Raw genomic sequence first — 15,656 nt, forward strand, 5'->3', positions numbered from 1 at the left:
GAATTCCTCACCGTGACCCTAAGACCAGTCCGCCCACCACCAGAAAAAGGACACCCCCGGCTGCCACCAGAGGGAACCCCAGATCTAGGCAGTGGCACGGGCACGCCGCCCCTTTGCAGGTAACGGAGTCCGGTCTGAACTCCGAGATGGTCATACCCCCGCAATGGGAGCATGAGTCATCCACGAAAGGCAGCGATCGTGACCATCACCCAGCGCCAGGTAACGACCACATCCAAAAACGCCCGGGTGATACGTTGTCTATAGCAAGACCCACATCGTCTTTACAAAGACGTAACGTCAAGTTTGCCACGCAACGTCGTCTTTAAAAAGACGCACCTGAAATTGCTCTTTTAGGGAAAAGCTCTTTTAGCGTGCTGAGGCACACAGGGGAGATGATCATCTGCAACACAAACGGGGTAGTGCAGCCTAATGTGTGCAACCCACTCGACACGGGAAACCACTACCGCTGAAGCGCCGTCCGCCAACACGAGGAGCTCTCCAAGAGCACGCTGAACTCGTTCAGTCTTCTTCTCTCAGTAGAGTAGACAGGAGCAGAACTATGTGATCGCTCGGCTCCGAAGTGAAAAGCTGAATATGCGCTGCATCTGCTGCCTACTTATACTCACGCTGTGATCAGCAGCAGCTGGATGCAATAATCGCATGCCAATGTGCATTGGCTCGTTTAGTTTGCACTCGAAGTAGATTGGTCCCTCTAAGCAAGATCCCAATTTGTCGGTCCTCCGACGTGATGTCGAGAGTGACTGACTGAAAGGGAACGACCGTTCTTTGCAGAGCTCCTGAGAGAGGAGCTGTAAAAATATACTGAGATGGTTTTTGGTACTTATACCACAAATATATATTCTTAAGGGCATCAAGACTTAAAATAAAACTCCAGAAAGGTGTAAAATATGTGACCTTTAAATGTAATACTTATTGTACTTAATAAGGGTTATTGTTCAGTATTTCCATGAATTACGTAGATTGGTTGAAATCATTCAATTTGCATTCATAGTGTTGGTAATTAAATATAAATATTATTATACCTGTATATAAGTCATAGAATAATTTTACCTTTCTGATGAATCTTTTACTGGGCTTCTTCTTTGTCTACATTGGTTATTCAATTATTCAACTAAATTGTCAAAATAAAAATTTAAATAGAATAGTTGATTTAGTATTTTACATTAATGACACTAAAATATATAGAAATATTAATAAGAATTATATCAAAAGTCTTGCCTCCTGGGTAACCATACCTGGGTAAAATGGCCTCTTTAAATATTTTTACATTTGTTCTATGACAACTAAATTAGCAAATGTTTCTATTTGTTTCCTATAATAACACACTGGATGATGCATCATCATCATCCTGCACATGTATATCTAAATATGTTACAATTTAAAAGTAAATGCACATTGTTTTCTAAGAGGGCATCTTCCCGTATTTGATTTATTTACCAAACGCATAAGAGGATGACCTATAAAAGTGCAGAAGTTTTGCTGTAAACTTGCACAGCATCAGTCCTCCCCGGAGCATCCTGGGGTTAAATGCTTTGCTTAAGGGCACAATTGTGATAGTTCACAGCTCTCTCCTTCTGATTACCAACTCTAAGCTCATCCACATCCCACCACAAATGCTGTCATTTCCATCAGTAATAATGTTCATGTGCCACCAGTATGGCAGAGCAGCACTACTCCTCGATAAAGCTGCTCATGTTCAGCTCTTCAGCAATGTAATCAGTCCTAATCCTGTCTATTAACACTATCTGCACTCGAGCTGCAGGCTTAAGCAGTCTTAACTGAGAGGATATCATTCTGATGTGGGATTCAGCCTGACAGGGGCTAAAGACCTGATCACACCTCGGGTTATTATTGCCAGTTTGAACACTTGCTCCCTCTCCACTGAATGACTCAGGTCACAAGTTGTCTTTGCTTGGTGGAAACAGTCTGTGGTCTAATTAAATTGTGCCTTTACCAAGAAACACTTGGCAAAAATGTTATAGTGTACAAATCTGTCAGCGGTATGTCAAGGTGATCTTGCAGATGGCCACACACTAGAGACGCAACATACTGTAGGCCTGTAAGATCATGCTGATAGTGTCAAATCACAGCATGTGAAATGAGCAAACTGGAGACGACATAGCTGTGCATGAGTGCTAGGTTAAAGGAAACACAGGGATTTGACCTTTAACTCAAAAAATGTGAAGTTATAGTCAGTTCTGTAGAATTGCAATGTTATACAATGAGAATGGCAACTTATATAAAACTTAAATAGCTGTATTTTAATAAATCCTATTTTTAACTGGGTTCAATCAATGTTAAACTATGTAAATGTTAAAAGCATCCATGACATGCTGATGAATAGCAAAAATCTGCAAGCAAAAATGTACAGTTATGCACTTGCAAACAAAATTTGTTTTGAATCTAGAAGATTCGTTTAAAGAAACAATGACAGAAATAATTTTCCTTGGGTTGCGTTTTGAGAATGGAATAAACATTCAAACAATACTGGAAATATAACACGCCGATGTCAATCCAATGTCATTTTAGTATTATTTATATACTACTATAGTTTGTATTAATAATTTAAATGTGTTGCCAAGGAATCATTTTACATCAAATTTTTATATTTTATTCAATTTCAGCTTTATTTCAAGTAACTATTTATTTATTTGTATTCGTTGTTTTTTTTTGATAAAGATAACAACACTGCCTCATTACTGTTTCATATTGGCATGCTATTATCCATATTCAGTAAACCTCTTCAAATATCCAAACTAGGAGCTGGATAAGCAAGATTTTACCTGTTGTAATGTATAATATGTTTGGCCCATTTCATCAGGCTTTTGCCACGGGATCAAAACAATTACGTTTTTGAAGTAAACAATGAAGTAACTTTTCCACACATTGTTTAGAATTCATCTTACTGGCCACATATTGAAGTTATTAATGGAGTTAGATGAATGAACATCCAATACCATAAATCAAGAACTAATTTTAAGAAACTCAATATGAACAGACTCTTTAGTAATGCAACTGGTAGACAAAAGAAAGACTGCATAATAAGCTATTGTAAAACATGTTTACTCTAATTGATAACAGATATTCATTACATGCATTCATTGTGCCAGTATGTAAACCTGTGGTAAAATCTCATGTGGTGAGATATGTGTGACAAAAGCTTATGTCAATTATTTTAATATGATTTTCATAAAAAGGAACTGGCTGCTGGGGTAATATAATCTTGCATGTAGAAACAAAATGCAAAACCATCATGTATTTAACTTTGTGAGACCTACACTTCTATTCAAAATACTGGGGTCAGTAAGATTTTTAAAAGAAATTAATATCTGTATTTAGCAAAGATGCTTTAAATTGATCGAATTTTTATGTTGTTACAAAAAAAGATGATACTTCAAATAAAATCTGTTCTTTTGAACTTTCTATTTATCAAAGAAAAAAAATGCATCACTGTTTCCAAAAGTGATGAACATCTGTTTTCAACATTGGTAAGAAATGTTTCTTAAGCCGCAAATCAGCACATTAGATTGATATCTGAAGGATCATGTGACACTGCAGACTGGAATAATGATGCTGAAAATTCAGCTTTGCCATCACAGGAATAAATTACATTAATAAATAACATAAAATATATTAAAAGAGAAAACAGTCTTCTAAATTGTAATGATAATTCACTGTATTACTGTATTTTTAAAATCAAATAAATGTGGCCTTCTGCATTTGAAAGAGACTTTTTTTCAAAACATTAAAAGTTCTTAAAGACCCAAAACATTTGAGCGGCGCTATATGTTTTAGTCATCCTTTCTTTCAGACTAATTTTTGACTGAATGAGATATATTTAGATTATTCTGATAGGGCAACAAGCAATCTATGTGCAAAAATGTAGTCCCAACACATTTCTGTGATTATTTTGCATTGTTCTAAACTAACAATCCCTAAAGCATGACAACTTTGTAGATGTGTCAGTATTTGAGAGTATTACTGTAAAACATACTGTAGAATATTAATATTTTCTTTGCACCAGAGCGCAGAGAAAACCCAGTGTTTAAACAAAGTGTCAGTTAATTTAATAGTGTGAGGTATGGACATTATAAACAAAAGACATCATGTGTCAGGGTGTTCTGGGATATCATAGTCTCTCTCTGTTTTAAAAACACTTGCATTTTGCATAAAGCAGCTGTGAATGTCTTCTTAAAAGTATAGTTTATCCATAAAATGAAAATTATGACATTATTTACTCACTCTCATGTTGCTACAAACCCGTATGACTTACAGAGTAGATTCAATACAGTCAGTATTTTGACTGCCTGCCATAGCTTGATAATATTAAATAAGCATGTTGGACATAAAGTTTGTCAGATTCTGTGAATTCCCATGTTTACCAAATGCGTGTGAAATGGACAACAACACAATGGAGAAAATTATCTATTTAACGAACCCCTTACACAGACCAGAAAGCTCAATTAGGATTTAATTTGTAGTGTAATTAGCTGTCATTTTTTCCGTTATTAGTTCCAAGGACAGGGTGTAATTAGGGGGCAGGGGACTTCTCAATCAGGCTTAACATATTTTAGATTCAGTCCATGAGCGTGGCTGATTGTATTCCTTGTATTCCCTCAGGAAACTCCACTGCACGCGGAACTACATCCACATGCACCTATTTGTGTCCTTCATTCTGAAAGCCATCGCCGTCTTTGTCAAAGATGCGGTGCTCTACGATGTTATTCAAGAGTCTGACAACTGCTCCACTGGTTCTGTAAGTTTTTTATTGCACAGTCTATTTATTTAATCTTGAATAAATCCCTCAGGAGTCTGTAATAGTTTCAATTAGCAAACCATGTGACATCCACACGCAGCAAACCAAGTATTTATCTAGCAGTGTTAGTAATCAGCGTAAATATAGTCTATCCCTGCTGATCACGTTTACATTTTTTCATACTCGCTGGTCTTGGGCCTCTCGACTGTTATGTCTGCTGCTAAACATCTATGGGCATAACTTCACACTTGCTGCTGAATTCACTGCTGTGGGTGACCTTTGTTTGAACCAGCTTGCCAAAATGCTTGTTCCAGTCATTCTGGATGGCATTTACTCTCACTTTTATTGCTGTAGCCCCTCAAGCTATCTCAATTTCACAGATTTTTCTTTCACAACATTGCAAAATCACAAGATGCTATGTGAATTTTGGGTCATTTTTGACACTGGTGCCTCAGGGTATTTGGTTTGTGCAAGTTTTACACTACTGTACTGACAAGCTTATATATGCTGGTTTACTAGTGTCCCACCAATGTTATTTAGGAGTTTAACTAATAACACTTGCTGAAAGTCCACAAGGACCAAAGCCGACTAGTCTCATCAGCTAGGTTTTGCTTAAACCAGCACCATACAAGCACCAGCCAACCAACAGAAATGCAGGTGTGAAAGGAGGTAAAAGAGTGAGAGTGACAACATTAAAATTAGACCATGCAATTAAAACAGCAAAAACTCAAGTAAAAGAAAGAAAGTGGCAAAATTAAACTTAGACCATACAAGTAAAACATCCAAACGGGTAAAACTAGTAAAAAGCAGGCAAAAGAGTGACAGTGACAACATTAAAATTAGACCATGCAAGCTGAAAAGCAAAGAGGTAAAAGAGCGACAGCGACAAATTTAAAACTGGACCATGCAAGTAAAGCCGAGAACACACTACACGTCTGTCAGGCCGATTATGAATGGAATTTGGTCTTGACGACGGATCGTGCCCAGTCGGACAGGGTCTGTTCCAGTTGCGCTCAGTCGCTGTTTGCAGTTGGCAGAAAAAGTCGCATAATATGTGGCGACTAAAGATTATAATCTTAGAATTCAAGAACCAGTCGTTTTCACAAAGATTTTTTAAAATGTTTATTTTGCGACTGACACCAGCGATTGCGGCTATACAGTGGAGATGCGTTCACTGTCAAACATCATTCAGAATTATAGGCCTAATTTTGTCTTTTTTTATTACAAGAAAAATCTTGATTGTTCTTGTTGTGATTTATTTCGTCTTTCTTTTAATTCATAAGTTAACTCAGCAAATTAAATGGTTTTGTTTTTTCTGCCTGTAAAGACATTATAGCCTAAATTATGTCAGTGATTTCTCTCATTTTAAAGATGAGATCAAGAATTATTTTATTTCCATCTGCAGTCTAATAAAAGTTAAGAAAAAATTGAATTAGCCTATAGGCCTATCTACAGGCTAATTACATTTTTCCTTAACTTTTAACTTCTTAAAATTTGTTATGAAGAATTTTAAATAAACTTCATAACAAATAGGCTAGGCTAACTAATTTTCTCCATAACGAACAAGAACATTTTATAGAAACTAGCTATTCTTTAAAATGAAGTTTACATAAAAAAATCATAAATCACAAATATGACAAAATACAATTATTCTATAAATGTATTAATTATATATATAATAGTTTTGTGTCAAATGGATAAGGGAATTACAGTGCCTTGAATTTATTGATGTTTTATTTAGTTCTAACTGGTAGCCAAACTCAAGTACTTTAATGAAAAAAAATGGCCTACCTTTTTTACTTAGAACCAATTCATTTTTAATCCCTGATTTGAGACATACATGAGATAATTAATATATTATTTCTTGAATAAACGTTTAAAAATAGTGCTAGAAATTAGGGATGCACCGATATACATTTTTTTTGGCCGATTTTAACAAACAACTATTGGTCGATACCGATATAGATCAAATGCATAAAGCAGGGCTTAAAAACGAGAAAAAAAGGATTGGTTCACTCCAAGCAGAATCGTTATTTGAACGTTTCTGTTCCTGCGTTCCTCTGTGAAACCAGTTTGAGTAGAAACATACCGGTTAATAACGTTATTTTGTAAACTTTTTCTTTGCCAATAATAATAATAATAATAAAGTACAGCGTTTAATTTACTCAAAAAGTCTTGAATGATCTCTCTTAGTCATAGCAATACAGCATCATCTTTTTTAGAATGACCAAAGACCAAATGTATTAAACAAAAGAAAAAAACTGTAAACGCAATAAAAACATTAAATAATTTTTTTCAAAATATTTAAAAATGTTTCAGCATGGATAAAAAAAACACTACTCCTATAAGCGTTTTGAGAGGGAAAAAACAGCTTAAATTTGTACGTTGCATTTTATTATTACATTCAGAAATAATGTAGGCTAAAATAATGGTAAATAAAAGAAAAATTACAAATACAAGGCTATTTTAGTTCCCTTCTCTCCACAACAAATCCTCTAAAGATGTACTTAGGCTAAATATAAGCGTCAAGCCAAAACTAATTAATTTAAAAACGAAACTGAAGCCTACCTCTCTCATTCAGCACGAATCCAAATGTTTCCATATTCGCGAAGTATCTGGATGCTAACCTATTATTTATTATAGGTTAGCATTATAGGTTAATATTATTTATTATTTATTACATATAGGCTATATCAGCAGTGAGGCGCTGGTCACACTGAACAGCACAGACTGTACTACAGACTATTTAAATTGAGCAGTGTAACTTTTTATGTTTCTTTAGCTGTATTTTATTTTGATAATGAACAGGCTGCGATGTCAAATTAGCAAAGATTTGTTGTATGTGCGTGTGAGGCACGGACACGATCACTGCATTGTTTTCCCAACTGTTACTCCGTAATTTATGGTCATATCAACACTGGTTTGTCATACAGATAGAAGCAAAACATCATTCAAAACTGTAAAGCTTTTGTAAAATAAAGAAAACGTCCCAGGTTACGTATGTAACCATGGTTCCCAGAGGGAACTCGAGCTGCGTCGGAAAACGCTAGGGGAACGCCTTCAGCGATACCAAGCTCTGAATCATATGTGTAATCAGTCGAACGATGGGCGAGACGTCCGCGGCGGGTGACGTCATGACCAGGAAGCTTTAAAAGCACGTGAGGTGCCGCCGGCGCTAGCTTCTTAGGAGTGAAGCAAGCTCTAGTAGGGATGCCGGAAGTATGGCCTTGCGACGCAGCGTCTCGTTCCCTCGGGGAACCATGGTTACATACGTAACCTGGGACGTTCCCCTTCGGGAACTCGAGCTGCGTCGGAAAACGCTAGGGGAACGAGATGTCCACGCCGCCAGACTTGCAAATCCCTGCCTGGTGTGGAAGGGCATAGCTATGGCATGAGAACAGAGGGGCCTGGAGTGGCTCACAAATCTGGCGCGGAGGTAGCGACCTGGCCCGCAGAAAGCGTTCATCAAGTTTGCTTTTCTGGTCCCCTAGCGTTTTCCGACACAGCTCGAGTTCCCGAAGGGGAACTGCTTTCTGCCGTCTCGTTTTTTTTCCGTGAACTTCGGAGCGCATTACAATTATTCGAAACTCAGCACAATTTTTTTCTTTGTTTTGTTAATCTGTTAATGATTTAAGTGAAATATATTTTGTGTATAGGCCTATATATTTCTTTTTATGTACCCCATATAGTTTTATTCTGTGTTCTCCGTTCATAGAAACGCTGCAGGTGCGTGATGTGACCTTGTGTGAATCCGTGTTCTACACTGGTTTCAAACAAAAAGCTGCATATTACCTGCCATTAATTTTCACTTAAATGTGGGCCTAATGCTTGACGGTTCGTAACATATCCTCAGATAAACATTAACGCCGGTGCTGTTACGTATCCGGTCCATGAACTTCCGTCTGCTAGCCATCAGAGGTCACCCTTTCCATTTTCATTGACTCTCGCACTACACACTGTTGCATATCACCCCGGACTACATATCCCATCATTCATTGAACTGATTTCACACAGCACTGATTGCACACAGCTGTTTCATATCACTCACTCACTATTTAACACTCCATCTCACTCCTTCTAACTGCCGAGTATTGTTTAGCGTGTATCGTTTTGATAGCTACTCTACAGAGCCCTCGTTAGCTGCCTAGCCTAGCCTGTTTTCTCGGTTTCGGATCTTTGCCTGTTTTCCTGGATTTATCCCTTTAGTCTTGCCCTTTTGATTCTGTTCGCCGTTCGTTGACCTTCACTAGCTCTAGGGTAATTCTTGTGTCTTGCCCGCCATATACCTGTTTGCCACTGTTCGACCCTGCCTATGTTTCTGACCTCCTCTGCTTTAATAAAGCTTGCGCATGGATCCGCATATCTCGCGTCTCGTCAGCCCTGTAACAGGTGCATTGCCATTGCAACTTACCTATGATGAATTTACAACTGAGAGCGGGCATTTAACTCGTTGGATGCGTCAGCGTTACGTTTGCATATGGCCGTACTATGCCGTCTGACAAACTATATTTTGAACAGATTTTATTTTGTTTTGGCAAGTATTTAATTATTTTGCCCAGAGAAAAATGTTGGATTATGCAACAGACATGCAACTCGTTGTCTCCATGCAGTTAATAAATAAACCATTGTTATCGGCCCTTTCCATGCTATTTCCGATATGCCGATGGGTTTAAAATAGTCAAAAATCGGCCGATAAATATCGGCAGCTGATACATCGTGCATCCCTACTAGAAATGTTATAGCCTAATTAAGGGATTTAAACATAGGCATTTGAAAATACATAATGAAATGTGTCTTCTCACTCAATAATTCCAAAAAGAAAGAGAAGCATCAGACTTAATGCAAAACATATTCAAGACACATTGCTGTGACATATATTATATCACCAACATGGCAGAAAAAAAATAATGTTTTTTGTTAAATTAAGCACATAAGAAAAGTAAAACAAATGTTAACGTTTCAATGGGTAAAAGCGCACTGGTGTTGTCGGTAGTGTTGTAGTTGGTGGGACGGGAGCAGCTGTGGCTGCGGCAGCGTGGGTAGATGCTGCGGTTTTTGTGAGTTGTTTTTGTTTAGTTTTTTTGGCTCAGCAGAATTTGTCCAGTCCAAATTCAAATTACACCATGCAAGTTGAACAGCAAATCTAGTAAAACTAGTAAAGCGCAGGCAAAAGAGTGACAAAATTAAAATTAGACCATGCAAGTAAAACATCCAAAATAGGCACGGGCCGGTATGAGATTTTGACGTTAAAATATCACAGTATAACAGTATTGTCGTTAGAGCTCTAAAATGTGTGCTTTTTAAATGACTGGGTAAAAAAAATTTAATAAATTCCGCTGAACACAATATATTTTGTTTTTGAGCAACATACAGTATATTAGGAACCAGGCACGTGCACAGGTAGGGCTCAACCTGTGCAGAACACATGCCCTTTTTGTCCTTACACTCCGAAGTGCCCTTTTTTTCTTCTTTTTATTTCTTCTTCAATAAATCAATGCTATTGGTCACCCTTTAAGTCTGTCTGTCTGTTTTACAAATATATTTAGCGAATGAATGGTATTAAAAAGAGTTTGTGACTCAATCTTGTTGGATCCGCTCAAACTGTCAGTCAAACCTCATAACTCCGCCCCCTGTCTTGACTGACTGAGTGCAGTGAACTGAAGTTCCACAGCAGAGCAGCTGAACGTCTTGCAAGGGTAAATAAATTGTGCTTCTTGTTTGTATAACTACAGTGTTGTCTTTACGCAAGAAACACTAGTATGTCTACTGTATAAAGGCTCATGTTTTTTGCATTTGAGGTCTGAGACCGGACCTGCGGAGAGAGGGCATTTGCCATCTAAATTAGTCAGCCAATAGCCTACACTTAAATAGCGTGTGCATACAGTAGCATTTCATCTTTTATAAAATAACATTTTGGCCAAACGTATTTTACAACAGGAAAAACTGAGTGCCCATATAGCTACAACAAACTTTGTAACCTGTTGATCAAAACGTAATGTGATGCTGCCGTTTTAATGATGGACAAATTGCACATTTGCACACACATTCGCTGATCAAAAACCCGGCCATAACTGCATTTGAGTTTGACACAAAGCCACTGAGTGTTCCTCGTCAGCTAGGTAAAATATATTTCTATGAAAATTCTTCTTTGATTTATGATGGCTATCTGCTGATACACTTAATTTATTAACATTTAATCATATTATATATGGTCACACTCACACTCACAGCATGGTTAATGTTTACGATGTTAATATGCATGTATTTGCTAGCTAGCTCATTTTTGAATGTAGTATTCTATACTCTCCGCTTATCATTAAGATGTGACCAGTAAAAAAAAGGGGGGGGTGCCCTTTTTCAGTTTAAGCACATGCCCCTCAAAAGGTCTGTGCACGGCCCTGTTAGGAACAGTAGAATTTGTTCGTTTTTTCTTTGATTTGTTTCCTAAAAAGAAGAAAAATAAAGACTGACATCTTTATTTAACCTAAATCTGTAATTACAGTTATTTAATTTTAGTTATATAATTCATATACATATCATTTATATCATTTAGTTATATAATTTCATATACATAATTTGATGTAATAATAACCCAATTTTAAGCAAAAACAGAATGTTATGACTAGCTTTCTGAAATTCTACTACATGCCTGAACGAAACAAACAGCAGAAGCTCTGAATGAGACTCCAGGGGCAGTTCCTTAAGTTCGTCCATCCTACACACACGTGACTGACCGCTCACTCGCACCAACAGGAGGAGGAGGATCGTGTTACTCTCTACACTGCACTCAACCTGAGGGATTCCTGCGCTTTCAGTCTTTGAAGAGACATGAATAACAGCGCATACCGCAGGAACGGTATAATGGAAAATATTAGTGGTTTCGAAACCGTGAAATTTTCAAATCGCGGTATACCTTGAAACCGGTAATCGGCCCATTCCTACATCCAAACTACACTGTAAACAAAAATTCTGTAGTTTTTACAAAATAATTTTGGCAGCTGTGGTTGCCAGAATAATTTTGTAAAAAATACAGAAAAATTGTAAACACATTTACGGCCAAAAACGGTAAATTTTACAGTATAAATCTGTAATTTAAAAACAAGAAAATTTGAATATAAACCAGTAAATTCAACAATGCACACTGCTATTAAAATCTGTTTTGTACCTTTAACATACTGACAACCACCATAATAATGTAGGTGGTAAAAGAGAAAGCCACATGAAGACTCAAAGCTCATCACAATGTATATACTAATATATAGAAGGTGCGCAGAGTCATTCATGCAAACACAAAACACCATCATGGTAACACACATGATACTTAAATAATGCATTAAACTTTCATTAAACAACAGAAGATGTAACATAAAGCCCAAAAATACATAACTAATAAAAAAAACTATTAAAAAAACATGATTATTTAAACAAAATACTTTCAAATGTGGAATGTCATGCAGGGAATTCTGGGAATATCAGTTTACAGTTTTTGACTGTAAATTATACATTGATTTGTTATTTTTACTTCTAAAAACTGTAAAATTAACAGCATTTTACTGTAAAATTACATGAAATGTCTGGTTAGATATTTTACAGTTTTTCCCTGTATATAGTACGGGAACTTACTGTTAACCTATTAACATTTTTTTCTGTAGAGTTTTTACAAAATGTTACAGTTAAAATTACACTTATTTTTTACAGTGTAGTAAAAGTAGTAAAAAGCAGGTAAAAGAGTGACAGCAACAAAATAAAATTTAGACCAAGCAAGTAGACCAGCAAAACTAGTAAGACTAGTAAAACACAGGCAAAAGAGTGAAAGTGACAACATTAAAATTTGAAAATGCAAGTTGAACATCCATCATCTAAACTAGTAAAACTAGTAAAAAGCAGGTAAAAGAGTAAAAGTGACAAAATTACAATTAGACCGTGCAAGTAAAATCTCAACACTAGTAAAACTCATGTAAAAGAAAGACAGAGGAAAAATTAAAGTTAATGCATGTAAACATCCAAACTAGTAAAACTAGCAAAAAGCAGGTAAAAGAGTGACGGCGACAAAATAAAAATTAGACCATGCAAGTAAACCAGCAAAACTAGTAAAAAACAGATACATTTTGCAGGTTTCCATCTAGACCTGGACCAGTTCATGCTGGTTTTAGCTGTTTAGTATTCTATTCAAGCAGGGTTGTGGCAATAATCGTCTGACTGCTAGTAATGGTGAAAGACGTTTTCTGAGATGACTCAGCTGTTGAGATGACTATTGACTGAGCTTGACAAAGGAGCATAAAGCTCTCAATGAAAACATGGCTCCTTATCACAGTGTATGGAGTGAGTATGCTGTAACATGTGTCCAGTGTTCAGATCTGGTGTCTGTCAATGTCTGCAGTTTGAGCAGGAATTTGCTATAGATCAAGGCCATCGGTGGAATCTTCAGAAGTGTAATGCACTTTCAAACTGAGCTTTTGACTCTTTACAATTTTAAAGCAGATGGATTTTAAACACAACTTTAAAATGTACTTTTTTTGCAGGGATTTTACAGTGAAAGTAAAACCCTGTGGCACAAAGGATGTGCATATCAAAATGTGGACAGTCTAATGGAGACGTTCTTTTCACAGGTCATTTGCTAGACCTGGACCAGTTCATGCTGGTTTTAGCTGTTTAGTATTCTATTCAAGCAGGGTTGTGGCAATAATCGTCTGACTGCTAGTAATGGTGAAAGACGTTTTCTGAGATGACTCAGCTGTTGAGATGACTATTGACTGAGCTTGACAAAGGAGCATAAAGCTCTCAATGAAAACATGGCTCCTTATCACAGTGTATGGAGTGAGTATGCTGTAACATGTGTCCAGTGTTCAGATCTGGTCTGTCAATGTCTGCAGTTTGAGCAGGAATTTGCTATAGATCAAGGCCATCGGTGGAATCTTCAGAAGTGTAATGCACTTTCAAACTGAGCTTTTGACTCTTTACAATTTTAAAGCAGATGGATTTTAAACACAACTTTAAAATGTACTTTTTTTGCAGGGATTTTACAGTGAAAGTAAAACCCTGTGGCACAAAGGATGTGCATATCAAAATGTGGACAGTCTAATGGAGACGTTCTTTTCACAGGTCATTTGCTGAAAATTTGTCACACCAAACTCATGTGACTATTTTATGTAGAACAAAATCAATTAATCAATCAATCTATAACATTTGACAAAATGTTGTGAAAATATATATGAAAGCTTTTTCCACCTTAGAGTAGAAAAGGAAGTTGAATAGTCAAATTATCATATACTGTAAAGCAACTGTGAGAAATAATTCATAGTCATGATTAAAAAATGTGATATAAGTGAGATATAAAGTCAAAATGTGAAATATATTTGTGATCACAAAGTCATATTGTGGCTTTATTTCTCTTGCCAAAATTACAAGCAAGCTTTCAACCATTGTAGACCAGGCAAGCAAGATACTATAATAGGAAAGCAACAGGTTCCTCTTTCAAAACTCTTTGCAAGGGCAGCCTTTTATGGATCCATTACATCCTCTCCATGATGCTTTTCAGTGGCTCCCACCATTTTTTAGTAATTTTTTTTTTGAGTCTTTATCAGAGACATTTTTCTATCCATCTGTGATAGAAAAATAAATTACTTATTTAATTATTTATTTATTGAAAATTTTGAGACAGAGTCACAATTGTGAGATATAAAGTCACAATTATGTGAAATAAAGTCGTTATTATGACAAAGTCTCAATTCTGGGTTATAAAGTCCATTGGAAAATATAAAGGCACATTGTGAGCTTTAAAGTCATATCTGTGGGATATAAAGTCTAATAAAGTTGTGATTATGAGATATAAAGTCACTGTGTTAGTCACAACTGAAAGATAAAAATCCACAATTACCTTGTTGTTGTTGTTACCTTGTTGTTGTTTTTTATTCTGAAGAGGAAGCAGGGTTTCATACTAATAATTTCACAGTAATGAGATATCATTTTGTTGTTGTTGTTGTTTTTGAAATGAAGTACTATTGATTAAGAGATGTAAAGTCACATTTTAAGATTTTAAATCACAATTGGAAGACATTAATCCTTACATTTTTATGAAGAACTACATAGTTAAAAAGTGCTCCAGCCTCTTTTAAAGACTTTATCTGCATGTGAAATATTACTAATCTCCTGTGAATATTCGCAGCTAGGTTATGTGTCAAGCTGCCTTATTAATGTTATTCTCACCTTTAAATAACAGTAGGCCCATGGGGAAAGACAGAATGACTGATTGCCAGAAAACAGCTTTATAAAAATAATTAGTTGCAGTGGTTTTATCTTTGATACATAAAAAATGCATGATAAAAAGCTGTTGAGAGGTTCGCCTCAGCAGAAGGTGTTTGTTAGCCATTTGTGTGGTCGAGCCTGCAGCGAAAGCTTTCTATCTATTTCAGGGATTGTGTGCCCTGAGCAAGAGGCTGCGGCTCTCAGAGTAATTTGGGATGATTTGTGCGCATTAGAACTATGAGTCGGATCCATTCATCCTGCACTGCCTCATTTTACACTCCCGAAAGCAGAAAGCATCATTCAGAGCCTTCTGCTGTCTAAACTGTCGATTGCTTCATCCACCCAATTCTTTTCTCCTGGCTGTAAGGCATGCGCTCGCATTTTGAGCATGTTGCAGAGAGGAACAGGGTTTTAGATGTATGAATCTTGAGAATCTTTGATCCCCCGATCATGGAGCTCAAAGAAGTATTTTTAGAAAGACAGAGTTTTATTGTTGTGTGCAAAACTACATAATTTCAAAATCAAGGTGGGTGTCTAAACAACTACTCGACTTGTTAATCTTTAGCAAGGTCTGTTTCAAACTAGTGAACCATCTTGTCCATTCATTGTAGTTTTATTGGCATGGACATCAGCT

The 15,656-nt window shown here is 36.5% G+C and overlaps 1 protein-coding gene across 1 annotated transcript in view; it reads left to right on the plus strand.

Annotated features, from left to right (window-relative positions):
• vipr1b (vasoactive intestinal peptide receptor 1b) overlaps positions 1 to 15,656 on the plus strand; it is a 102,985-nt gene that overhangs the window by 74,781 nt on the left and 12,548 nt on the right. Inside the window, exon 6 of the mRNA XM_016280383.1 lies at positions 4,642 to 4,777. Within this exon, the coding sequence (XP_016135869.1) occupies positions 4,642 to 4,777 (136 nt within the window). The remainder of the gene's footprint in view (positions 1 to 4,641; positions 4,778 to 15,656) is intronic.

The sequence above is a fragment of the Sinocyclocheilus grahami genome, unplaced genomic scaffold (genome assembly GCF_001515645.1).
Source record: "Sinocyclocheilus grahami isolate Dianchi unplaced genomic scaffold, SAMN03320097.WGS_v1.1 scaffold139.1, whole genome shotgun sequence".
Taxonomy (NCBI): Eukaryota; Metazoa; Chordata; class Actinopteri; order Cypriniformes; family Cyprinidae; genus Sinocyclocheilus; species Sinocyclocheilus grahami.